The 26,548-nt window shown below is 42.5% G+C and overlaps 1 protein-coding gene across 8 annotated transcripts in view; it reads left to right on the top strand.

Annotated features, from left to right (window-relative positions):
- The window catches only part of DNMT3A (DNA methyltransferase 3 alpha), a 132,377-nt gene extending 108,161 nt beyond the window's left edge, over positions 1–24,216 (top strand). For 4 of the 8 annotated variants that reach the window (XM_075201089.1, XM_075201093.1, XM_075201090.1 and 1 more), the window contains 12 exons: positions 866–945; positions 2,689–2,801; positions 3,300–3,483; positions 3,617–3,701; positions 3,815–3,960; positions 5,656–5,746; positions 6,682–6,830; positions 7,169–7,254; positions 10,953–11,114; positions 11,937–12,006; positions 13,366–13,484; positions 14,607–24,216. In XM_075201089.1, coding sequence (XP_075057190.1) covers positions 866–945; positions 2,689–2,801; positions 3,300–3,483; positions 3,617–3,701; positions 3,815–3,960; positions 5,656–5,746; positions 6,682–6,830; positions 7,169–7,254; positions 10,953–11,114; positions 11,937–12,006; positions 13,366–13,484; positions 14,607–14,748 — 1,427 coding nt within the window. In that variant the 3' untranslated portion in view covers positions 14,749–24,216. Of the gene's footprint in view, positions 1–865; positions 946–2,688; positions 2,802–3,299; positions 3,484–3,616; positions 3,702–3,814; positions 3,961–5,655; positions 5,747–6,681; positions 6,831–7,168; positions 7,270–10,952; positions 11,115–11,936; positions 12,007–13,365; positions 13,876–14,606 lie in introns of those variants that run through there. The other 4 variants (XR_012689509.1, XM_075201092.1, XM_075201094.1 and 1 more) reach the window with 4 other exon arrangements.
- The last annotated feature ends 2,332 nt before the right edge of the window (positions 24,217–26,548 follow it).

Raw genomic sequence — 26,548 nt, forward strand, 5'->3', positions numbered from 1 at the left:
AAGACACAGAATTCACCACTTGCAGTATGGACGAAGCTTAAGAGTAACATTGAGCTGTTGATACCGCTGTCTGTACATCCACTGTTTGTAGAATCTTTTGAAAATATCCAACGCATTTCTCCACAATCTGTATCTTTTCCAAAGGCATAATGAATGAATTTTTATTCTCTTCACTATTTAAACACTGAACAGCTAATCATCTGGCTGTTTAGTTAGTTAGCACGTTTCTAAGCTAGCTGATACGATATACAAACGTTCATCCAATTCAAATGATCCATACAGTTATCAGTAGCCTTTATTACAAATATTAAAATGCATTGTTATATTTATTTTTTATGTATTAAGCTATATGTTTGCCATAAACATCCCTTCAACTATATATCACTCTGTAACTGCTTTTAATTTTACGGGGCATATTCAATTCCGATCCCGATTCGCGGGATCACGCCGAAACGTCCGCAAACCTAATCCGCGCTACCGCAATAACGTGGGCTGTGAACGAAAATCCGCGTTTTTGCGGTACCGTATTACTGGCAGTACTGCGCATTTGATCGGATCGGAATTGAATATGCCCCGTAGGAATTTATTGACTTATTTTGCTTAGTATAAATGACTCTGACACAATATCCAAAAGCTGGCAAAAAAGTACATAGATAAGAAACTCTAATGTATGTCCCTCTTCTGTTCATTAATCACATCCAGCCATCAAAGGGTTTAATAGTATTTATATTATAATATACTATTGTTGTAGTGTTGATTTGTAATTAGCAGTGTTACACTACGTGTGCTAGCAGCACTTCTGTATGTAAAGTGACAGCCGGTATACAGGATTACATGTTTATGATATATTTCTCCTCATTTCCAGATATTTGCATCTCCTGTGGCAGTTTGAATGTTACTCTGGAACACCCCTTATTTAATGGGGGAATGTGCCAAAACTGCAAGGTAATGTCAAGAAAGAAAGAGAGGTGAAGTGTCTTCATATAGTAATGATAGAGCTTGTTATACAGGGAGAGGAGAAGCTCTGATGTGTGGGGGTAGCTGTTGGTAATGATAGAGCTCACTATAAATTTTAGATCCTACTGTACAATAGTAAATAGTGATATGCATATATAGATTGACTGGATTAATATATACAGCGGGTGAAATAAATATTGAACACATCAACATTTTTCTCAGTAAATATACATTTAATGTGACTATTGTAATGAAATTTTCACCAAATGTCAGCAACAACCCTTGTAATCCACACATGCAAAGAGATCAAACCATAGATGTCCATAATTTAAGTTTTGTGTAATAATGTGAAATGACACAAGGAAACAGTATTGAACACATGAAGAAAGAGAGGTTCAAAAAGGCATGGAAAGCCAAGACACCAGCTGAAATCTATCAGTTAGAAAGCAATCCTGCCAGCTGGTTCAGCCACAACTGATGGCCTATTAGAAGGTGTCTCATTACGAAGATGTCGCACAAGAAACATCTCATGATGGGTAAAAGCAAAGAGCTCTCTCAAGACCTTCGCTACCTTATTGCTGCAAAACATACTGATGGCAGTGGTTACAGAAGGATCTCTAAACTGCTGAATGTTTCAGTGAAAAGAACATCATTTCACCATAAACCGGCCACAACCAGGTGCACCTCGCTAGATTTCTGAAAGAGGAGTGAAAAAAATTATTAGAAGAGTTGTCCAAGAACCAAGGACCATTCGAGAGCTTCAGAAAGACCTGGAATTAGCAGGTACAATTGTTTCAAACAAAACAATAAGTAATGCACTCAACCGCCATGGCCTGTATGTACGCTCACCACGCAAGACTGATTTGCTGAAGAAAAAACATGTTGAAGCTAGTTTAAAGTTTGCTGCACAACATTTGGACAAGCCTGTGAAATATTGGGAGAATATAGTGTGGTCAGATGAGAGCAAAATGTAAATCTTTGGATGCCATAATACACTGTTTTTCTGCACACGGTACAGGCATACTGCATATAACTGAAGGAAGAATGCGCGGAAAAATGTACAGAGACATTCTTGATATAAATCTGCCATCTACCAGGATGCTGAAGATGAAACGAGGGTGGACATTTCAGCAAGACAATGATCCCAAACACACAGCCAAGGACACTCTCAATTGGTTTCAGAGAAAGAAAATAAAGCTGGTAGAATGTCCCAGCCAATCATCTGACTTGAATCCAGTGTAAAATCTATGGAAAGAACTAAAGATCAGAGTTCATAGAAGAAGCCCACGGAACCTTCAAGATTTGAAGACTATTTGCGTTGAAGAATGGGTCAAAATCACACCTGAGCAATGCATGCGACTAGTTTCTCTATAGAGGAGGCTTCTTGAAGCTGTCATTACAAACAAAGGCTTTTGTACACAGTATTAAATTAATTTCAAGAAGCGTGTTTAATACTTTTTCCCTGTGTTATTTCACATTTTTACACAAAACTTAAATTATGGACATCTATGGTTTGATTTCTTTGCATGTGTGGATTGCAAGGGTTGTTGCTGACATTTGGTGTAAATTTCATTACAATAGTCCCAATAAATATATATTTACTGAGAAAAATGTTGATGTGTTCAATAGTTGTTTCACCTGCTGTATATCCGCTCTGTTGCTTGGTGGAAACAAGTGATTACTCTGTTGGTGAAATGTCCCGTCATGCAGTGATTGATACTTTTTTCACAGAACTGCTTTCTGGAGTGCGCATACCAGTATGATGATGATGGATACCAGTCCTATTGCACCATCTGCTGCGGAGGGCGAGAGGTGCTAATGTGTGGAAACAATAATTGCTGCAGGTGAGAGGTGTCATTATCGTGTTTCCCCTGCCAGTCCTCCTTTTTAATGCAATGCAGTTGAATCAGCCACCACTAGAGGGCAGAATAGAGAGCCCCGAGTCTTGCTCTGGTAATGACATGGTTGGTGTCTAGTACAGGTCATTCAACGCTTAGTGTTCAGTTGTGGTGGATATATGGGTGGTGTCTTGTACTTGTAGTAACATGCTTGGTGTTTTTTCCTGGTCATCCAATGTTTGGTGTCCAGTTTTGGTGGTAACCTGTTTGTTGTTCATGTCTATGTAAATATTTTTAGGTAATACTGTAGGTGTCTGAATAATCCAGATCTAGTTGTCCAGACAGGAGCCTACTTGGTGGTTTCTGGTGGCAATCTCCTGGGAGAGTGGAGCCGTGGTATCCATAGCGGACCTGCATTGGGTCCTCTGTTAGCATTCATGGTGGGAAGTGCTACTTCATTATCCAGAGTAATCCTGTTTGATTTCCTTGTCTCCTGACCTTCAGGTGTTTCTGTGTAGAATGTGTGGACTTGTTGGTGGGACCAGGTGCGGCTCAGGCAGCTATAAAAGAAGACCCCTGGAACTGCTACATGTGTGGACACAAGGGCATCTACGGGTTGCTTCGAAGGCGAGATGACTGGCCGTCTCGTCTGCAGCTCTTCTTCGCCAATAACCACGACCAAGAATTTGTGAGCGCCTTTCAGAAAACTGTACCTTACAATATAGTTTAATCAGTTATTTCTTTGGTAACCACTAAAACTTTAAAATGTTAGATAGAGAGTCTGTTTTTAATCATTTTCTTTTCTTTTTTTCTTTTCAAAGGAACCACCAAAGTTTTATCCGCCTATTATAGCTGACAAGCGGAAGCCTATCCGAGTACTGTCTTTGTTTGATGGCATTGCGACAGGTGACTTGACCTTGCATCTAATGTTCTTTTCTGCATTAAAATTACGGTTAGCTGTATCTAGTCTAAGGTGTCTGGGTGCTCTCTAAGACAGCAGTATCTTCTCCTCCTTCCAGGTCTATTGGTGCTAAAGGATCTTGGAATCCAGGTAGACCGGTACATTGCTTCGGAGGTGTGTGAAGACTCCATCACTGTGGGAATGGTGCGACATCAGGGCAAGATTATGTATGTCGGAGATGTGCGCAACATCACCCGCAGACATGTGAGTTGTAACGGTCCCCAGGTTTAAGTGGTATGTCCGAAAACATTTGCTGTCATCTCAGATAACCGGTTACATTGGTGCTGTAGGTCACAACTCTTCATAAAAAAATCAGTCATTGACGTGTTTTTACATAGTTTGTTCTTTTAGAAGAACATTTTGTAGATAATAATATGAGAACATGTTGGCTTGATAGAGAGAACCACATTTATTTTGTTGTAGGCAAGTACGTTGTAGCGTAAATATTTTTCTCGTGTAGTGGTGTGCTGAGGCACCATGAGGTACATACAGTTCATGGTACCAGGAGATGGACATCAAAGAGATAATTGGCTAATCTATAGATCATACCCTTGGACTTGCGAATTGTATCTCGTGGTTCATGTTTCTTTCAATGTATGAGTGTTAACAGAGACCTTATTGTCAACTTCTATCCTACTGATGTTTTCAATACTTACCTTTCATTCATTCTTAAGTGTTTTTATTAATTCTTATTATCTGCTCCAGTTTTTTCCTGACACGTCTATGGATGAGGATAGTTCTTTTTTCTCACCTGGCAAAATAGGACTTTTTGTAGTATTGACATGAAGGGAAGAGTAGTAGACAGTCAGATGGTGTTTACAATTTGGTGGGTTGGCCAGGTCCCCATATAATCTCTGAATAAATTTCCGCATAACAGCGTTTGCTGTTTTTTACTCAGTTTGCCGTAATTTAAGTACGCTCAGCTCCTTTGTCTGCTTTCTAGTAGCTGCTGGCACTAATTTAACTTGAAAACTGTAACCATCACTTTGGCTCACTTGAATCGCACTTGTTGGGCTGCCCACTGCTACTCGAGCCCAGAGCCAGTGTCTCAAGCGATGTGGTGGCATGGCCAACAACTGTAGAAGACATGACCATGGACATGTCTTTGAGGAGGGCACGACATTTGCAGCACAAGCCTATTATAAACCTTGACTAAAGCTGCCCACAATTTTTGCTGGTGACACCGCTTTCCTTGGTCAAATTGGTCTGAAATTACCGTGTTCGGAGCTTCACTAAAGATGACCAAGAAATTAAAATATGTCTGTATTTCATTTGTTACTGACTAAAAATGCAGTCAGTCGGTGACCTCTATCACTACGTGTGAGTAACCATTGACAAGCCATGCTAGAAATGCCCCATGGGATACGGATATCTCTGATTCGGCCACCCACATTAATGACTAAATGTGATATACATCAAACTGTCCAGATCAGATTATGTGTATAGACACCTTAAAACTACACTACCACCTAGGAAAATAATTTAGTAACATGTCTCGGGTCAGAACCCTGGAAGGTGGCCCGTGAAACTGGCAGTAACTTCCAAGGAGCCTCCATTTCTCTCATAGCGCCAGCTGACAACCAGGTCGTGGTATGATCAAGATGACCAATGATGAGCTCCTGGAAAACCGCTTGCACGGAGCAGCCCCTGGCGCTCCAGCTGGAGCAAGGAGCGCGTTATATAATATTTCTCTAGGTAGTAGAGCAGCTATATACAGGCACTCGAAAGAAATACAGATTTCAAAGCAGCCAGTGTAGATTTACAGAGGCGTCGTTTACTCTACAATGAAAGCAATATGGTGGACTTTGGTGTATATTATGCAACGATTCTTCCCCTGTGTGTGTGTTATACTAAGGATACCGTTATTAACAGTTTTCCTCTTCAATCTTCTTCCCACAGATTCATGAGTGGGGGCCCTTTGACTTAGTGATTGGGGGAAGTCCGTGTAATGATCTTTCCATTGTGAACCCAGCTCGGAAAGGTCTCTTCGGTATGTGGATCTGTGTGTGGGGTCTATTTTCGGCTGTACATACTGCTTTGAAAGGTTTAGTCAAGCTACTTATAGAATGAAACATTACACCTGTCACAGACTGAGGAGGATAGTTTGACTGGAATAATAGACCCTAATAAGTATAATTTATTTAACTTTGAAAATTCCGTAGTGAAAGGTGTATGTTAGTTTACACAGGGACTTCTCACGTTTTGGATGCTTTTGGACACCCTTTTTGAGAGTTGGATTGGGTTCTACTTACTCCCGGGAGATCTCTGCATTTAACTTCCCTGTCCCCTGCTCCCTTATAATGCAGGAGATCTATGATGGAAGAAGGCCAATGTCCGGGAGTGTATTTCATGCCGTATGTGGGACATCTCTAGTAAATTAAGTGTCCTAAAATAAACGTTTTTAAAATACGTTTTACTTACCAGTATTTGGTGGATTCGGCAGGTCTCCACTGCGATCCACTCTCATGCTTGGCTGACCCTTGTTCAGGGAGGAACACTTGAATGGAAAGTTCATGGGAGAGGGGCTTTTATAACCCACTCAAGAAGGATCTTCTTGGACCATTAATGCATTGTTTGGTCCACTCAGCGCCACTAGTAAATTTTTGTATTTTATTTTAGGCCCACCCAAAATGTTTTTTCTTTGTTTTTGGGTGGAGGAGCCAGATGAAATGTAATTATCATTTCTTAATACTGCATGAAATTTCCATTCAGTAGCCAGATCACGTCAGGAGTACTGTGAGGTATAGAGAAAGTGGGCCCTGGGGAACTTCCATGCTTTCTCTTGGGTGGTTGTGGTCATGGAGGAACCTAAGAGAATAAAGATCCAGTGTAGAATCCAGGGTCTGCTGATGGTTAGGCTTAGGTACAAGATTAAACCTCTATGTTTAGAGAACTAAATTATGGTGACCCTCTCTGTTCTTCTAGAGGGCACGGGACGCCTCTTTTTCGAGTTTTATCGTCTGCTGCATGAAGCTCGACCGAAGGAAGGTGATGACCGGCCGTTCTTCTGGCTGTTTGAGAATGTGGTGGCCATGGGCGTTAGCGATAAAAGGGACATATCCCGTTTCCTAGAGGTAAGGAAGTGTCCAAAGATGAATAACGTTTGGAGCATACTTATAAATTTATTAACTATCAAAGCTGAGAAATCTTTGGCCAAAAGTTTATTGTCCACATCAAGAAATAGAAAAGAATATAAACCAAATGACACGCTCTTAGTATATAAAGTAGAAGTTTTTGGGCTGTATATTTGTTCGTATCTTTCCATTTCGGCTCGGTGGTGCTGGTTGCATGGCCTCACCACAACATCTACTCCCAGGAGAAGCAGTACACTAGAAGAGAATGTACAGGCAATGACCATACTTCTGGGATGAGAAACCTCTCTGCAGTCTCTTTTCTTTTTTTTTTCTTCCAGTCGAACCCGGTGATGATCGATGCTAGAGAGGTGTCAGCGGCACACAGAGCCCGTTATTTCTGGGGTAACCTTCCCGGTATGAACAGGTTGGTGAGAGCATGGTGAGGAGGGCTGGAGTCTAGAATAAGTCTCCCTTGCGTTTGCACGGACATAGAATACCTTCCTAATAGATGTAAGAAAGGGGTTTCATTTGAATTGTAGTTATTTATTTTGAACAATGTCTACAAATATATTAAAGACCAATTAACGATATATCGGACATGGTTTTCATATCTAGGACTGTGCAGGTGCCATTTTGACTGGATGAAAGTCTGTTTCATCCTCAGTATATAAAGGGATTCTTCACCGTCATGCACTGTATGATGGGAAAACACAAGTGATCAAAATTAACCTTTTAATCTTCTGATTTTCTAGAAATGTTACTAGTCCCATACAGTAGATGTTTCAGCAGTAGAGGGGAGACAATTTAGGACGGTGTCGGAGTCAAACCAATAGTGAAACATTCTTGTACCTCTCATGCTGGTTTTGTTTCACAATGGTCTAAAATAACGGATACGCCTCTGTTCCAGCCGTCTAGATCCCACTTCTGACGACTGTACTGGTCGTCAGACTGGAAGTCTCCAGTGATGACTGGTTTAATAGCTGGTTTTAAAGATGGATGTGGATGCCTGTCTTACAAGACCTGTTATCAGCCATTTATAATTATTGCATTTTTGGGGTGACTGATTACCTTGGGCTATTATTAACATTTATTTAGCATATTCCGCAGCACTTTACAGATGGGGGATAAATAGAACAATATAATAAGACAGACCGACAGACACCCGGGGCTAGATTAATTACGCAAACTGACCGTAAATTGAGGTTTTTTTTAAAAAAATAAATAAAATAAATAAATAAATACGCACGACCGTAGTCAACTAGGAGCAGACGTGAAGAAACATCTCTTTAATACGGGTCTCGGTCCGCTCTGCTTTGACAGACACTGCAGGATACGTCCAATACATATGTGAAATATAAATTCCCAAAAGAAGCACAGAAAAAACAATAAAAGTATTCAGTGATTTTCACCTGTTAATAATGTAATCATTATAGACAAAATTGTTCCTTTTTTTTAATCACTCCAAAACATTTATAATGTTGTTAATGTCCACTGTACCTAAAATACATTGTTACAGCTGCTCGTGATTGCAAATATGTTCTAGCTGTACACACAGCCGCCATCACTAGTAATCGGCACTTAACACCTGACCTGTAGCTGGTGCAGGTGACACGACAGAAAAACACGTACCTGAGAGATGCCCAAAACTTGAATCAGACGCTGCTGCGGGCACTCGAGCTTGGCACATCCTTACTGTACGTTGACTACGTGCATACGCCCATTCTCTGCCCCGTTCCGCCCAGGAAATCGTAGTCTGTTAGTCCTGTGTGCTCGTAGATGACTTGGCTGCGCTCACTCGCGTATAGTCTGGTACTGGGTATGCGCAGAGCAATACGGCATTTACGTATCGGCATTTACGTTTACGAATCGGCTAACCGCTGAGGTTAAATTGTCAGCTGAATTGTTTTATCCCTGGATAACCACGGAAAGAACTTGGAGAGAGGGGAATTTGATGGGCTCGTGTCTTTTGTTCAACCTCGCAGAATTTATAGCTATACAACTTACTTTGTGCCACTGTTCTCTATCTCTCTAAGTTGATTTTTCTTTTATATGTACGTTTATTAATGACGACTTTTAAAACAGCTTTTATTGTAGAATAAATAATGTCTAAGGTATGTGTAACACCCCTTAAGGGGTGTGTAACTGTTTGTATGTTGTTTGTGCGAATTTACCTTGAGTGGGATTTCTTCACCTTGATAGACGTTTCCAGCAAAAACTTCTTTTCCCACGATACAGCAGAGAGACAGGTGGTCCCAAACAGGGCCGTAACTAGGGCTGTGCGACAGGGGCGTCCGCCCAGGGCGCAACGCTGAAGGGGGGGCGCAATTTAGGAATATTGTAGGTTAATTTGGTTAAAGTTGAGGGCTAGGGGGGCGGCATTTGTCTTTCTCGCCCCAGGCGCTAGAATTCTAAGTTACGGCTCTGGTCCCAAACCCCCAATTATGACACAAATAAAATAAAATACCCGTATGTTTATTTTACGGGAACCCTTTCATGCAGTCTAACTTCCTTCAAGTGAAAGGTTAATGTCACCCTGTACAACTAGCAAGATAATTGTGGAAAACACAGTATCACATTAAACAGCAACATGCAATATTTAGTTTCCAAGTTAACAGTCAGCGTCTGCTGGAGGTAACTGCAACTATAAAAGGCAATCCGAGCTATTATTACCTCACGGACATATTATACGTATTATAGCTGTTTCTTCCCTGGCAGGGCTTTGATGGTGGACATAAAGGTAAATTAAAACTACTTACAAGCATTTTAAACCCTGCACTGTAAATACTGTATAACCGGCCAGTCCTGAGCACGGCGTCCGCCTGTCACCATTAATACGCTGTTATATATGATGGGACACGGTATTACTGAGGTATTGTAGGGGCAGCCAGGGCGGACACACCTATTAGGTGTAGCTGCTGGTTTGTAGCTGGACTTGGGATACACAACCGACTGACTCTGGTGAGGATGTATTTATCTTACAGTATGTAGCTGGATAACAGAACAAGATGGCCGCCTGTCACCATTAATACGCTGTTATATATGATGGGACGCGGTATTACTGAGGTATTGTAGGGGCAGCCAGGGCGGACACACCTATTAGGTGTAGCTGCTGGTTTGTAGCTGGACTTGGGATACACAACCGACTGACTCTGGTGAGGATGTATTTATCTTACAGTATGTAGCTGGATAACAGAACAAGATGGCCGCCTGTCACCATTAATACGCTGTTATATATGATGGGACACGGTATTACTGATGTATTGTAGGGGCAGCCAGGGCGGACACACCTATTAGGTGTAGCTGCTGGTTTGTAGCTGGACTTGGGATACAGAACCGACTGACTCTGGTGAGGATGTATTTATCTTACAGTATGTAGCTGGATAACAGAACAAGATGGCCGCCTGTCGGTCACTAGTGCCGGACGGTCTCTGACTCCTCTGACTTACAGCTCTTATTATAATATCAATATTCTGCAGTTTCTGTCACTGTTCTCTGACAACCTCCTCTCTGGGAAGGATAATTACGTCTATATAAGTTTAACTTTGTAAAAGTTCTTTTTCTGTATCCTTATGACTGCTGGTAACAGGGAATATTCAGTCCTACCTGACTGCTTCAGGCTGTAGCTCAGCTATGTCACTCTCCTCAGGTATCTCCTCAGCACACAGGCTCCATTACCGGCTTCCGGATCCTTCTCCCTCTCTCTGGCAGTCAGCTGACTGTCACCACGGCAACGCGTGGCTCTCACAGAACTCTCCTCCTCTCTCAGCAGGTCACATGGGTACATCCCACAAACACAGTCAGCTGACTGTCCCCACGGCAACGGGTGGCTCTCACAGAACTCTCCTCCTCTCTCAGCAGGTCACATGGGTACATCCCACAAACACAGTCAGCTGACTGTCACCACGGCAACGGGTGGCTCTCACAGAACTCTCCTCCTCTCTCAGCAGGTCACATGGGTACATCCCACAAACACAGTCAGCTGACTGTCCCCACGGCAACGGGTGGCTCTCACAGAACTCTCCTCCTCTCTCAGCAGGTCACATGGGTACATCCCACAAACACAGTCAGCTGACTGTCACCACGGCAACGGGTGGCTCTCACAGAACTCTCCTCCTCTCTCAGCAGGTCACATGGTTACATCCCACAAACACAGTCAGCTGCTGTCTCCACGGCAACAGGTGGCTCTCACAGAACTCTCCTCAGCAGGTCACATGGTCACATCCCACAAACACAGTCAGCTGCTGTCACCACGGCAACGGGTGGCTCTGACAACTCTCTCAGCAGGTGACATGGTTACATCTCACAAGCACAGTCTTCCATGTACTCTCGGTTATAGGGTTCCTCATCTTACTTAAGTGATACCCCCATTCTAGATATATATAGTCCTGTTGTAGGGAGTCACTAGTCCTGGGTGGGGTATCACATGTATTATGTGATATGTCCCTTACTACAGTGATCTAGTTGTCGCTACAATGTGTGTAAGAGGTCAGTAATGAAGCTCCTTCCTACTTGAATATTTGTGCATATCCAATTAGGTGGATCCAGACAGCCCTTGAGAATTGGGGCTACATCCTTATTTCCCATACCCTAGGAGCGCTACCCTAACATTTTCTATTGAGTCAGACTTACCTCCGCCAGTGAAGAACTGGTGCAAACTTCTAGTGGTTTTGCAGAGTGGAAACGGCTGCGCTGCGCCCCTCCACAAAGCTAGAAATTCCCATAAAATGCGCTTTCTCCAACCCTTTATCTCATTTCAATAATTGCCAATTAAAATCTTATGTTTGTAGCGCTCTGCAAAATCTGGCGCAATGTCCGCCCTTCACCCTAACTCCACACAACTCTTCACTGTGGTGCACTAGCGCAAGTGGATATGTGTGACGACGCTGACATTGTGCACTGTACATTGTGTGCTATGGAAATTTTGTTAAAGGCTCGAAGCCAAATCGTCAGCATTTCAGAAGAACATGTTCTCAGTTACTGCGATTGTGAACTGAACCTTCTTCATGGGACATACTGACAAATTCCAGCGTTTATCTTGTGTTGGGACATAAGTGTTTATGGAACTGTCCACTCATGGTTAGTAACTGCCCTCTTCTCTGTCTCTAGGCCTCTGGTTTCTACAGTAAACGATAGACTGGATTTACAAGACTGCCTGGAACACGGCAGGATAGCAAAGGTGAGGAGCAATTGAATGGTTCATTAATATGTTATTTCACGGGGGCTTTATGTACCTTAAATGGATGTCCACCTAATACTCAAGTTCTAGATTAGTATTAAGCTCAGTTTTATAATTAATAAATTAGTAGGATGTTATTGTGAAAGACTCATCCTTGTGTAGATAGAACAGTTGATTCAGCCACTGATTGTTCTAGCTGTCTTCCACTGTCTCTGGTCAAGCTCCTCCTTCTGTTGTCAAGCTCCTCCCTCTGTTGTCAAGCTCCTCCTTCTGTTGTCAAGCCCCTCCTTCTGTTGTCAAGCCCCTCCTTCTGTTGTCTAGCTCCTCCTTCTGTTGTCAAGCTCCATAACCCTGGCAGCGGCTAACACATTACATATGGTGTCTGAGCCCACTTCCTGACACCTACGTGATTAGCAGTCCACACATCTCTGGCCAAGCCCCGCCCTCTGTTGTCAAGCTCCTCCTTCTGTTGCCAAGCTCCTCCCTCTGTTGTCAAGCTCCCTAACCATGGCAGAAATGCTGCTCACAATGGTCATCGGTAATTGTTGTGATTGTGGCCGTTGTGCTGTCCTTTAAAGTGTACTACACCAGCGTATGTGGAAGGCACGTGGGAGGGTCTAATATTCACGCACCCTTACAATTTATTATGATTTAGATCAGTGACTTCAGTAGGAGGTGACGGCTGATATTAAACTCACCAGGAATCAATGGCATCATTGAGGCACAAAGATAGGATTTATCCTCCTAAGTATTGTTATGGCCACAATATGGCTGCCTCCATATGCGTAGAGGACATGTCTGCATTTTAAAATAGTTAATTTTTCCCCCCTTCTGAGTGAATGTGGGAAGTCTAAAGGATATATGTTACCATTACAGATCACTACGTAAAGCCATGTACAAGCGGCCATTTTTATCTCCGTCTCCCCTCTCTTCCACGTTTTGGGATAAAAGATCTTGATCTTCCTCTGTTCCCATCATCAAAAAGAGCAGAGAGGAGACGGGAATAAAAGTTGGCCACTATTTTTCTCATTGATTAGATACACTACTCATAGTGTATCTAACAGTATTTGAACATGCAGACAGTAAAGCTCTGTCTCGCGGTATTTTGCAGTCCTGTATACACGTCTGTCACCACCACTGTATCCTTTACCCAACATCAGTGGTTTTACAAAGTGACACCTATTCACACCTGAGCTAGATTCAAAAAATAGACTCGTATTGGACCCCGTGGGTTGAAAGGTCTAATACATCTTAAAACATAGATCTGTACTTTTAAAATATATATATTATATGTGTGTGTGATGTCTGTCATGAAGTGAACTTGATTTGTCATCACAATTGTGAAAATGTCTCCTCCAGTTTGGCAAAGTCCGAACCATCACCACTAGGTCTAACTCCATCAAGCAGGGCAAAGATCAGCACTTCCCTGTCTTCATGAATGAGAAGGAGGACATCCTGTGGTGCACAGAGATGGAGCGGTGAGTGTAATATGGAGAGAGATGGGACGGTGAGTGTAATATGTAGAGAGATGGAGCGGTGAGTGTAATATGGAGAGAGATGGAGCGGTGAGTGTAATATGGAGAGAGAGGGGTACAGGACAGTGTTTGGCGTTTTGCACAGTATTTGCAATTTTGCATATTTATGCCACAAACTTTAAATCAGTCCCTTCATTGTAGAGACGCCCCTGTAGGACAAGTGTAAGACATTTGAAAAGGTTGAACTTGGTGGACATTGGTCTTTTAGCAGCTCGGTGTCTATGGTTATTCTGACATCTACAAAGTCTCTCTTCACATTTACTATTTCGGTGCAGATCCTGTCCCACAACCCTAACACTCTTCCCTTGTTCCGGCCCCTACAGTGTTTTCACCAGTCACCGATAGACATCCGGAGGTTCAGGGAGAGAATTAAGGACCACGAGGTTTTTGTTTTATAAATAAAAAAATAGTAATTGTTTTTCCTGGAGATGTTGTTATGTGATGCCTTTAAAACACTTTGATAATATTTTTTAATTATTGTGGAAGTTATAAATGTCTTCATTAGAGCTCTTTTGTGACCTCGGGCGCCCTTTTTTGTACCCGTATTTTATGGGTAACATTTTGCACCTGCTGATTAGACGCTCGGGACGGTTTGAACGGTCTGTGAGTGCAGAATAAGCATCAACATTCTCCAACTTACACGTAAAAACTCAATATTTTGTTTTGCCGGGACAAATGATTTAGGTGAGAGGATCGGCGGAGAAGGAGCATTTATGGGGACGTTTGCTGATTTTAAACGGCCCAAATAGATAAAAGGTCCTAAAGTGGAAGTTCAAATGACTTTCTTATTGTTTCAACCAATGAACCTTTTTCAGGTAGACCCTTAAAATTAGCTGCACCCCCATTTTTCCCTCTGCATATCCAGAAACAAATTGTCATATATGTTACAAACATTCTCCAGTTTTACCTTTTAAATTTACAAATAAATATTCATGGTTACCCGTCGGTAGAGATGGAGGACACAAAACAATGGAACATCTTTCCAAAAACATAGGAACTGAATATTAGACTTAATCCCCCTCTTCATGTATCGTATAATCTGATTTATGAATGTCTTCCGCACAGGGTGTTCGGCTTCCCCATCCACTATACAGATGTCTCCAACATGAGCCGCTTGGCCAGGCAGAGGCTTCTGGGAAGATCTTGGAGTGTCCCGGTCATCCGCCACCTCTTCGCCCCTCTAAAGGAATATTTTGCCTGTGTTTAACTCATGAGGCAAAAGGGACCTGAGGCCGATCCCCAACCTTCCAGCTCCCCAGAACCTGCAGAGCCTCAACGCACCTCTCGATTCCACCGAGGAAAGAAGGAAAGTAAAAAAAATATTCAGTAAGAAAAAAAAAGAAGGAAATCTGGTGGAAAAGAACCGTCGGCGTCCAGGAGCGACTGGGGCATCTGAGATCCGAGCAGACACTTCTACGTAATGTCTTGTTCCATGTTACACTCTCTTTTACATATGTCTACACGTCTCATTTTATTTTTTTAAGTTTTTACCTTGATGTTTTGTAGAAGGAGGTGGGACCTTTTAAATCCTTCCAGGCCCGGGTTTTAGTAAAATATAAGTCAGCGGGTCTTGTTGAGATGTCTTTGCGGGATGACCTTAGCTCTTTCAGGTTTTACATTTTAGTCCAGTTTAGAGTTCATAACCCCCCCCCCCCCCCCACCCCTGTTACTGAAAGGGTTAATCCTGTCTAGTTTTGTGGGTCTATTAACGTGCTTTTTCTGGTCCTCCGCTGGGGGAGCAGCGGCTGAAAATGTTGGGTTGCAATGAGGTTAAGTAAATATGTACACACAATGCAAACAGACTGTGAGGAAAGACTTACAGACAGATGTAGCAGCACAAGTGAGAAGGTGCATCTGGGTTCTCCGCATAATCCTCCCAGCTTCTCCTTAGATAGCACACCGAGGCCCATGTCTGCTAAATGGTGCTGTTCCATTAGACACCTTTCAGGGGTGGCTTGCCCAGTGTGCTGCTTAGCAAACAACCACGGTCCTATATAACATTATATGGTGTCCATATCTCTCTTGGCTTTGTTCAGTTTCGTTGACGGAGCGAAGCAACGACTTGGAAAACAATCAAAAGAATCTATAGGTTATTACTATGACAAAACAGCATTTCCGATGTTATCGTGCAGGATAAATGTTACATGCTGCGATAAAAGTTGGCAAAAAAAACACAATTTTAGATTATTTTTTTTTGTAAAAAATGTTGGGTTTTCTTTTTTTTTTTACAGTGTTTCAGGTGCCTCTACCAAGAGGCTGTGGTAACACAGCTCAGACAAACAGCTCTGAACTCTGCCACCGTTTACAGATATACTCTAGGTGTAGTAACAGACTACGCCAATCTACAAGTGTGAGTACGGCTTCAGTACTCCGTACACCCTTAATATGGGTCCCGCCCCCTCCCCCCCAGCTGATGGCGGTGTCTGGCCGGAGACGTGTCTGGACATCGGAGTCCGTATTATGGTGCTTATTCCTTTCACTCCGTGTCATGTGATCTTCCTCAATATACCGTCTCGATCGCCAGTACCGGCCACTACAGCCGGGGAGGGTGTGGGGCAAACCAATCACACTAAAACTGTGTTGATTTGACCGTGAACAGTTTTACGGGTCCATATTGGATCTCGTGGCCGTTGTACCTATAAGGGACACATTTTCCCACCCTGCAGGTTTTCATCTGACTTGTCTGTCAATGTGTTATACACAATATGTGCACACACTTATAGAGGCAATGTATACAAACCATGGTACTACTTACTACTACTGTACAACATCTATACTTGGTGCTTTCCAGCAGTGGGATGACTAAAAACATCAGCTTCCACGGTGCCTCGTTGAGACGCTGTGCGGAGTCGCCCTCCAGCCACAGGGGATATTTTGGCGCTTCCTGGACATTCGATCACGGTGCTAACCATGTGCGTCCGGTGCTTTTGTTTCAGATTTGTGCCTAATATATAAATATCAGACTGACCTCATGACACAACATACGAGAGACATCACCGGGACAGAAGTCTGTTCCAAACCGGTTGTACCATAATTTGCCGGCACTGCTCACTCGTGGCAAAGTGCATGAGCCGATTCATAGTCCCCCATCGTAGGATCTCATTCACGCTCTCAAAGAGTGCCTTATTGCACTGTGTGGGCAACTGTCCTTTGTCCTGGCCTCGTGTTGCCATTTCATCATTGGATGTTAATGATGAACAGGACAAAGGAATTATACACATATAACGTAACTACAGGACACAGTTGAACAGAGATTTAAGGATTTTGAGGATCGTTATCCTCTATTTCAGCTACATGAGACCATTTTTGGAGTGGTGGGTTCATGAAATGGACCCATGGTCCTCAGCGAGACATTGCTGTGTAACAGACCCCAGTAGGTCCTTCTAGTAAAGAACTGGTGCTATTGTATTTTTCAGTAGGGAAGGGCAGTCCCCTACGCACAGTGGAGGCCGACATCTCTAGGGACCAGTGTCAGCGGTTCTTGGTGAGCTGATTCTCACGAATATTTGTTCCACTTTGCGTAGGTGACCGTTACACTTTAATGTCACCCTTGTCTCCAATCCGCTCCGCGTTGTGAACCAGCCCTCTATACGGTGCCTTATTGCCAACATGCTTATATTTAACCGGCACCTACATTCCCTCCTTTAGTGTACCGCTTCCCCTCTGAGCCAGGGGATTCCAGACATGTCTGGCGAGCTGCCAATGCAGCGATTACACGGATGCCAATAATCTAGACCTCAGTCCTCCGGCCTGCCCGTACACGTCTCACAGAGCTATGCAATAGAAGCAGAAGTTGTGTCAAAGGTTCCAGATCGCAGTGGTACAGTCTGGGCATAAGGTCCTCCTCGATCAGCCCGTTACATCTTTCCTGCTTAGAGAATGTGCAATATCCAGAATTACATGGTCGACGACCAACACTGGTGCTTGCTGTCTAGATTTCTATTCAATTACTGTAATAATGGGGCATATACCCCCATTGAGTGCTAAATCATACTGGAGCTTCCAACGGAGCAACTCAGGCAAGGCCACCCCCGTGCGTCTCTGGTGGGAGAAAGCGATGTTTTTACTCATCCCCAAACGATAGAAACTTTGATTTATATGTCTATTTATAAACAAGGTATTTAACCAAACCTGATCTCTTAAACCCCTGATGTCGGAGGGGTGTGATATTTTGCATTTGTTTTAAAATCAGTAAAACTGGGATTATGTAGAGTTTTAGAGAGCGGGGGAGGCTGTACTGTCCTCTTCTGTGGTAAGAGACGTTGGGTTCAAAGCCTTCTCTGATATTTTATAGTCTATAACCATGTCAGAACCTCCTTTTTGAGTTCTTGCTTACAATAACGTTGATTATCAACAGTGTTTTGTGTTGTTAGGGGGTCAATATCCCTCTGTTCTCTCCTCGTTTGTATATGATGTGAACATTTTGATTTTTTTGTGTCCAAGTACTTGATGAAGACAGGGCTGTGCTGTATCACTCAGACTCTATACCTGCCCATCCTCTAGGTCTTTATACTGTATAGCACATGGCCTCCACTATGTTGCTGCATTGGCCTTTGGTCAAGTCCTAAGCCTAGACACTCTGGCCCACCAGTGTATAGGTCTGTTCCGCTGACGGCCCGTTGCGGTGGAATTGCCAGACCCAAGCGTCAAGGCTTCATGTTCCTCATGCCAGAAGATCTAGGTATATTGTTTTCTTGCCAATATTTTTCTAAAAGGGCAGCTGTAGAATAACGGGCAACTTATCAGGTGTTCACAATAAAGTGGATTTATTATAATATACATGAAGCAAAGTGTTGTGCTTTGTCTTTTGTCTGATAGAGTGAAAAATGTTAATTATAATTTGACACTTTTATAAGTAATTTGAAGAGGAGCAAAATGTACACAGATTTATGCATTTATCACAAGAGATAAAAGAACATTAATATAATTATAGTTCCTTCGTGGCTCCCTCAGTCCCTGTCGGCTATCTCCATGGCACTGGAATCTGCCATAAAGGAGATGTCTAGCTTATAATAACGTATTTGGTCATTCTAACATAGGCAAGCACATGTTTGTAGTCCGCTGCTACAGATTCTAGCAGGGTCGGATCTTCCGTGCCAGGGCTCTCTTAAATAACACATATACACACACCCACCCACCCTAGCCCCTCTGAGACCACAGACACTTGTAGTACTCCCCGATACCCCTTCTGCTTTGAAAAGAGCAGAGCCTTCTTCTGAGTGGGGCAGTATTTGCATGTGCCAGACCATGCTCTGATGATGTCCAGGAGGCTGCAGCCGGCATCATTGGGTCCCCACCCAAGTTTTATTACGGGGCCCAGCAATGCACTTTTTCGCCCCTGCTTTCAGTCTAGCTCATTTTGTTTTTGGCGTTTGTCCCCATCAGTCAGGCAGGCAAAGTGGCCCAGGCTCCCGATACATCATACCACCAGCACTACGTCCGGAGCCGGGGTGTCAATCACACTAGTATCAACAAGTCTCCTCTTTGTCTGGCTGGGGTGGTAATAGCAGGTAGGTTGACGTGGAATCTAAAGCATTGCATTTAGTAATTTCTCCATGTCCCTGTATTAGTTTACCAGTTATTACAAAGTACTGCTTTGTGAGTGGATGACTGATACATGGTACATGGCCGGCTGTATCCGATCTCCAGGTCTCAGTGAGCATGCCTTCAAGAAATATTATCCATGTTGCATTGTTTCTGAATACCACAGGAGTTTTTGCAACCTCGTCATCTTTGTTCAAACACTTTGATGTAAAGATTTTCTTTTTTAAAAAAAAAAAAATCAATAAATGGCCTAATGTCGAGGGACTTTTATACCATCATTTCCAACTGGTCCCGTTACCTCCCATCCCAGCTCGTTATAGTCTGTTAGCGGGAAGTGGTTCACAATAAGGTCTCTGTAATTAGAATAACAAGATGGTATGCAGCATGGGGTAACTGTGGACCTATCTTTGTCTAACATCTTATAATCTGTTTAAGTTATTCCCGACCATCGTACAGCTTGGTGTAACCTGCTGAGGTCAGTTGGTCAATTACAAAATGCTCTTTAGTACAATTTTATAAACTATCACATAAACACGTCATTCTGGAACCTCAGATGAATAATGTGTTCTGGTGACCCCGTGTCTACACAATGCTAGAGACCAGTATACATGGACCTTTGGGGGAACTTCTCTTGGTGTCCTTAGACTGGGCGGCCCACTGCTAGTAGAACCATAGATGGTAATTAATGAAACAGTGGTGGAGCCATCGCTGGTCAGTGAATTTAACCCTTTTGTGGAAGGGTTGCAAAAGCAAATCCAATTAACTTAACCAACGGTCTTCCATCCAAATGGCAGGTCTGTTCGTTAGCAAGTCTATATAACACCATAGGAGCTCGTCTGAGCTTATCCTCTGTTATGTTTCATTGAATGGAATAAAATGCAACTCAAACAACTTTGAAAAGAGATCATTGATCCCCTACAATGACAGCAACGCCACTTGGAGGCAAAGCAGGGTTATTACTCAATGTAGCATAAATGGGGAAAAAAAATACTGCATTCTTTATAGAGCATTCTCCCTACTTCGTCCCAGCGGCCCTGGGGATCAGTCGTCTCTTAATCAGGTCTATCTGAGCTGCATGCTGTTCCGTTTAAGGGAAGTTGACCAGAAGACAGCTCAGACGTAGTGACAACATCGCCCATGTCTGCTCGCTCTTGTACATGAACACAGGACTGACTGCTGGAGAGTAGATACTCCGTGTATGGTGGTAACATAGGCTGCAGGATTGATAATGAGACCATGTGATAGGTTGACGTCACCATGGTAATAATTGACGAGTGTAGGGTTGACGTCACCATGGTAATTGACGAGTGTAGGGTTGACGTCACCATGGTAATAATTGACGAGTGTAGGTTGACGTCACCATGGTAATAATTGAGTGTAAGTTGCCCTCTCACCGCACAGGTAACAGCATACATTTTCTAAAACTATTACTATTTTGTAAGATTTAAAAACCTATTGTTATTTTTCTGGTGGAAATATAAGCATATATAAAATGTTATTTCCAACCTATCTACTTATAAAGCTGGATCTTCCACCCAAGTGAGTTTGTAAAGAATTTTCTCACCTCTTGTATCCCCGTCTTCTCCATTCACTGCAATAGAAACGGTCGGCAGAAAATGAGCAATCAGCAATTTGGGGAATATATTTGACTTTAGTAGATAGTTTGGATATAACGTTGCATTAAAAGATTATTAGTCGTTCCTGTGTAGCTGTCATGTGACGGGTACAGAATGGAGACTGTTTTGTACCCTCGTAAGAAAATAAAGAATTAAGCAATTTATAAACAATCTGATTATTGCGTAATGGGAAGTCCGGTACAGTTTAGTCATTAAGGAAAGTCTGAGCTTGTCACTAATCACAGTCACATCTATTACTGGTCCTCCGAGAGGTGGGAGAGGTTAATCCTGGGGGGGTATTAGAGGAATTTATTATATGGGTGGGTAGAACACGCATTTGCTAATCATTGAGATACCACAGCTACACATGACTATTTGCATTGAACTAAAGCCTGTCCCGACCTGACCATACACACATGATCATACTGCAGTATAAAACTCTTCACTCTTTTTGGTTAATGACTGGACATTGCCATAAATATCTGTCACATTGGGCAGCACAGTGTACACAGAGCGTACTGTCTATGGGGGTATATTTACTAAACTGCAGGTTTGGAATAAATGGAGATGTTGCCTATAGCAACCAATCAGATTCTAGTTATCATTTATTTAGTACATTCTACAAAATGACAGCTAGAATCTGATTGGTTGCTATAGGCAACATCTCCACTTTTTCAAACATCGCAGTTTAGTGAATATACCTCCACGTCTCTAAAGAAATGGTACTCTAAGAAGTACTACTGCATGCAGATCAGATTGAATGGCTGTCCTGGCATTCAAGGGAAGATAATGACTGTTATATGTACTATCGTATATTACAGTCCTTCCTGGTCTACAGTATATATAAAACTACAACTAAAAGAGCATTTTGTAATGTGCTAAAATATTTACTTAACAAAATGTTATGGCCTCAGCAGCGTCCCCCCATAGGGCTCAGTTACCCAGCAAAGTATGGGGGAGAGTGGGCCGGCGTTATGGTCTACTGCGGCCCCCGCTCATATCCTCTGAGCATGCTCCAGCGTCTGCTCCCTCGAGTCATGTTTTGGCTCCTCGGCGTAGATAGTGTTGGGCCTACCCCATATTGCAGGGGATATGTTGGCTACAAGCCCACCTTCACCTCCGGGCCACGTTGTCTGTTGCACTCCCTGAAACGGTGGTATTTCTACCTCTGTTCTGGTTTTAATGTCTTTCCCCATTACTTATTGCTGCCGGCATTCAGGAACGGCGTGGCAGGCGACACTTTATGAAACGTGGCCGGTGTGAGTCTGTGTATACCAGGGTTGACCGACTGGCTTAAAACAGGAGCTCACGGGCCAAGAGACCCATTTAGCACCACACTGATTCATTACATTCAATTTCCCAAAATCCTAAAACACAGGACTTGATTGGACAATCTTGTTCTATACGGAGTCTTTCCCGTGGACAGCGGCTGTACATACACTGCTCGTTAACTGACTTTGCATTTTAAACTGCAGAAGTCAGACGGTTGTTTTCAACTTGCCTGTGTCAGAAGAGCTAATTGATGATTGGTTGCTGTGGTCCAATACAAATGTGGCATCTACATGCAAAGTCGGTAAAAGTGTCAGTAAATCTCCCAGCGTTCCTTTTTATTCAGGTGGTTTTTCCCGGATTCAAAGATCATTGCTCCCAAATTTCATTCTATTAAAATTCTAACTGAAAAGTTGCCCCTTATTCACTGCAGATGAATTATCTATACCCATGAATTTAAGATCAGCAAACGTGGATTCTAACGGTGCTAGGAGAATTCTTTTTTTTAATATAGGATTTCACATTTCTTCACTTCTATTTTGTTTCATTTCTTTTGGCACAGCCCTAAGAGATATCGAAAACATAAAAAAATAGAAAAAAAAATCTTTAAAAACATGCCTAAATTCCTTAAAATAAGCAGACGGTGGACAGTGATTTTAAAGGTGCTAAACATTTTATGAGAAATATATATTGTTAAATTAAATCTATCTGGTTGATGTCTGACTGTTTGTTTTTTTTTTATTTTCTTTTGAACCTTTTTTTGAGGGGGGGGTTTATTTTTAATTTTCTTGTTTTATTATCGGGAGGGAGGGAAGGGGGGGTTCTTGAAGTGCTCCGTGAAAGCACTGTTATTTTACTCTTCTATATTATTATTACGGAAACAAAAATTAAAAAAAGGCATTTTAACTTTGTACTTGAAATAAATACACAGAAAAAAAAATAAAATGACAACAAAAAAAATAAAATAAAACGCAAGCAGAAGATTTTACGTGTTTTAGCCTAGACATTGAACTAGTTGGTGCTTTAACTCTTCGTGACAATGATGTATACTGAATTGAAGATTAAACTATGTAGAGGATTTGATAACTCTTTTACTGTTACATATGACAATTGTATCATGTTTTGCCCATGTTAGAAGCTGGTTTCTGTTGACGATGCCCCACATTCCATGCCCAGCAAGCTATGTACTCTTTCTCTCCTTTGTCATAAGATGTCCTATTCATCCCTTGTGACCGCCTGTTCTCTGGCTCATGTTACGACTGTGAGTTCTATGTGCGCTTCGCGCTTACTTGGCCATCTGCTTGGCAAGTGGTGTCACCAAAAATAAATGAAAAGAAAAGTAGTCAAACTGTGGTAGTTTGGCCGGAGGTAAGAGCGGTCTCTCCCGTGTGTTACTGGGCAGGTCGATGTTCTACACCTCAACTTGGACCAGCCAGAATCTATCCCCGGCCCGCTATTGGTTAAAGCTACTGGTTTACAGCGCCATTTGCTTAAGCATTTGTCAGGTAAGCCTGGGTGTGACACAGGTGGAGATCCATTATACCAAATGTGAGCTTTGGTTAATGTATCTCCCTGGAAGCCAAGCTTTATGATGGCTTTTTTATGACATCGATATATTATGACTGAACTATTGCTGGCGCCCAACTTTTGGATGTCTTGTAGATCTCGGGGTCCAGATGACTCCCAAGGTTTGAAAGCCTCCTGAGGTCTACAAGAATTGATCCTCCACTGGTAGACTTATCAATGGCCTACACAAAGGGTGCCAGTCAACGGCTTCTAAGCCAAGTTGGTGTTTCCAGATAGTCTGCCACATTTTTTGGTTGAGTTCTTTCGGACGTGAAACCCAAGTGCAGCGAGGAAACTGTGTCATGCCCCTCGAATAACTGCTTTAGTTCCTTTTAATAAGGAGACCCTCTGTCATAGAATGGTGTTAGCCCTTGTTTTGTTCTAGAACTGCTATTTATTGACAGTAATAATGTACATTTCACCAAATGATTGCTGGAAGGAGAAGCGCAGGTGGAGAACTTGAAGGCAGTTAGTGGGGATGTTTCGGGGTTTTTAGTAGGGGTATGTTGTAGAGAAAGGAGCCCTCTTCTGTTGACATTCTGTTGTATCTATGTAATTGATGCTTGTGGCATAGCTGTATATGAACTTTGAGGGCGCTCTGCCTGCAGCAGAAGGTCCAGTCTGTATCTTCACCTCATTATTATTTTTGTGCCCAGAAAAATAAAGAGAAATAAAACATTTGAATGTATATTGTCCTTTATTTTTGTTAAGGAGCATCTTAATAGTAAAACAGAATTTTGAAAGATCTGATGTTGAGGTTTATTTTTATCAGTTCATATGATGCCTGGTGAATAAGACATGTTTTGTAATTGTACTCTAATAAAACCCCTGATATTGGCTACATCTAAAGGCACACCCTAACCCCGCCCTTTAAGTTTCCCAATGTGATGTATCTAATGGAACCGTTCTATAAATAATGAGTAGAATGTTGAGGTTTTCTGTACGTTTCATTGATGGGCCTGATACAAACAGCAGTTCAACAGCCCATTTTGAAGCACCAGATGTCTTTCCAGATACAACCTTCTCCTTTACAGTTGTATTAAACATTTCCGCATTTCCGCCCCACCTCTATCTGCACCACTCACATTCATACCAGAGATAGATGTTCTTTATTTTCTTATCAGGCGTGATTAGAGGGAACAGAAGGGACTACCGAGGACCACTCGTGGCTGCCAGCTGTATGTAAACGAACATGGTGACTCCCATAGAACAGCAACACAATGTTTGACTTTCCTACACCCAACCTAAAAAGATTTTTTTTTTTCAGATTAAATCTCTTTATTTTCTGACTGCATCAAATTTATAACAAAACATGAAACTGGAAACAGGAATCGCTGTAATAAGTATAGTGTGAGACAAAAAAAACCATATTAAGACATTGTAAATTCTAACTGTGACAGGATGGACCACCTATGCCACCCTGTCTGTCGTTGCTGGGGACTGGCTGGGCTTGCCTTGCCACCGTCCCCTTTATCCCAAATGCGCACTCTAGCCGTAGTAGGAGGGGCTTTCTGGCTCCACTAAGCTCCTTCACCGTCACCTAGAACCGCTTCCTTCTGGGTAACTCTCATTGCTAGTGTACCTTGCTGGTACACCTGGGCTGGTACCCCTGACATCTTGCCTTCAGATCGGGGTTGCTGTGGAGGATTCCCCCTGGCCTATCACAATGGCCAGAGCTGCAGGTAGCGGCAGAGCGTTGGTACTGGATGCTGAGTCCCAACCTCAGAACAGCCGGAGAGCGGATTAGATTGGTCTAATCTGTGGTCACAGGAATTACAGCAGGTAAGTAGGCGTCAAAGCAGGATCTTGAAGCAGTGATATTTTAGCTCAAGTGTCCTAACAAGGACAGATACATACACTAGTTTAAGGTACTAGTGATCTCCAGAAGTACAGATGGTATAATGACACTACATGGTCAAACAGTGTTCGTTTTTATACAGTTTTGGACACAGCCTGGCAGGGGGTAAACCAGCCCCCTTTCCCGACCAGGCCCCAAAAATATCTAAAATATTTGATTCAATGATTAACATCAGGATGTGACATGTTTTTTTAAACTTGGATCTTAAATGCAATTTATACTTTAACAAAATTTACACCAATCTGTGATATCCTAAATCACATTGTTCAGACATTTCCTTTAACTTTAACAAAGCAGGATAATAGTAGTGACTCCCTGCTGTGCTTTCAGGCTAAAAGACACCTTGGTCACTTCACATGAAAACAATTAATTAGCAAGATGCTTTCTTTTGAAAAGTTACACAAATCCAATTTCCTGGCACTGTCTCAGAAATAAATACATTTCCTGTCCCGAAATACAACACAATATAAATAATCAGTACATTTGCACTTACATAAATTGGCGACCTGCGCTATTACTTTAAATAAATATATACAATTAATTATTTCTACGTGATCCAGCCACAATAGCCAACAGAAAAGAACAGAGAAATGGAAGCCGAATTCAGGTTGCAGGAAGTTTTTAGGGGAAGTGGGGGAAATGGCAAGAAGAAAAGAAGTGGGGGACTGTGGGTGGGGAAGAGGGTAAAGTGCAATGAAGCAGAGAGGAGTCTCGATTCAATCCAGGCCGGGAAAGAGGAATTGTGGAATCAGAACCAAGGAACCCATGCCGCACGAAATTTGGGTAAGGTATTGTTGAGACAAAAAGAGAAACATTTTAAGGTTAGTATCTAGTCTTTTCTAAGGATACCTGGAAATTTGTGCACTGTGGAGAGAGGATTGGGGCCTGAAGGGTTATGTCATCATTCAGCTCCAAATGTAATAGCTTCCATATAGTGGTGCTTCGTAAGATAAACATGTTTACTCATTCATTTAATTGGGGCGACACTGACACCAGGAAGGATATACAGGCTCCAGTTAGGACACTGGCACTTTAAAAAAAAAATATTGTCATAACTTTTGCTGCAGCCTCCTCTATATCCTCTTCCTGTAGACAACCTAGTTTTTTTGCCCACAGGATAAAGTGCCTTTCTTTTGTGTTGCTGGGGCAGCATG

This window comes from Mixophyes fleayi, chromosome 3, assembly GCF_038048845.1.
Source record: "Mixophyes fleayi isolate aMixFle1 chromosome 3, aMixFle1.hap1, whole genome shotgun sequence".
NCBI classification, from domain to species: Eukaryota; Metazoa; Chordata; class Amphibia; order Anura; family Limnodynastidae; genus Mixophyes; species Mixophyes fleayi.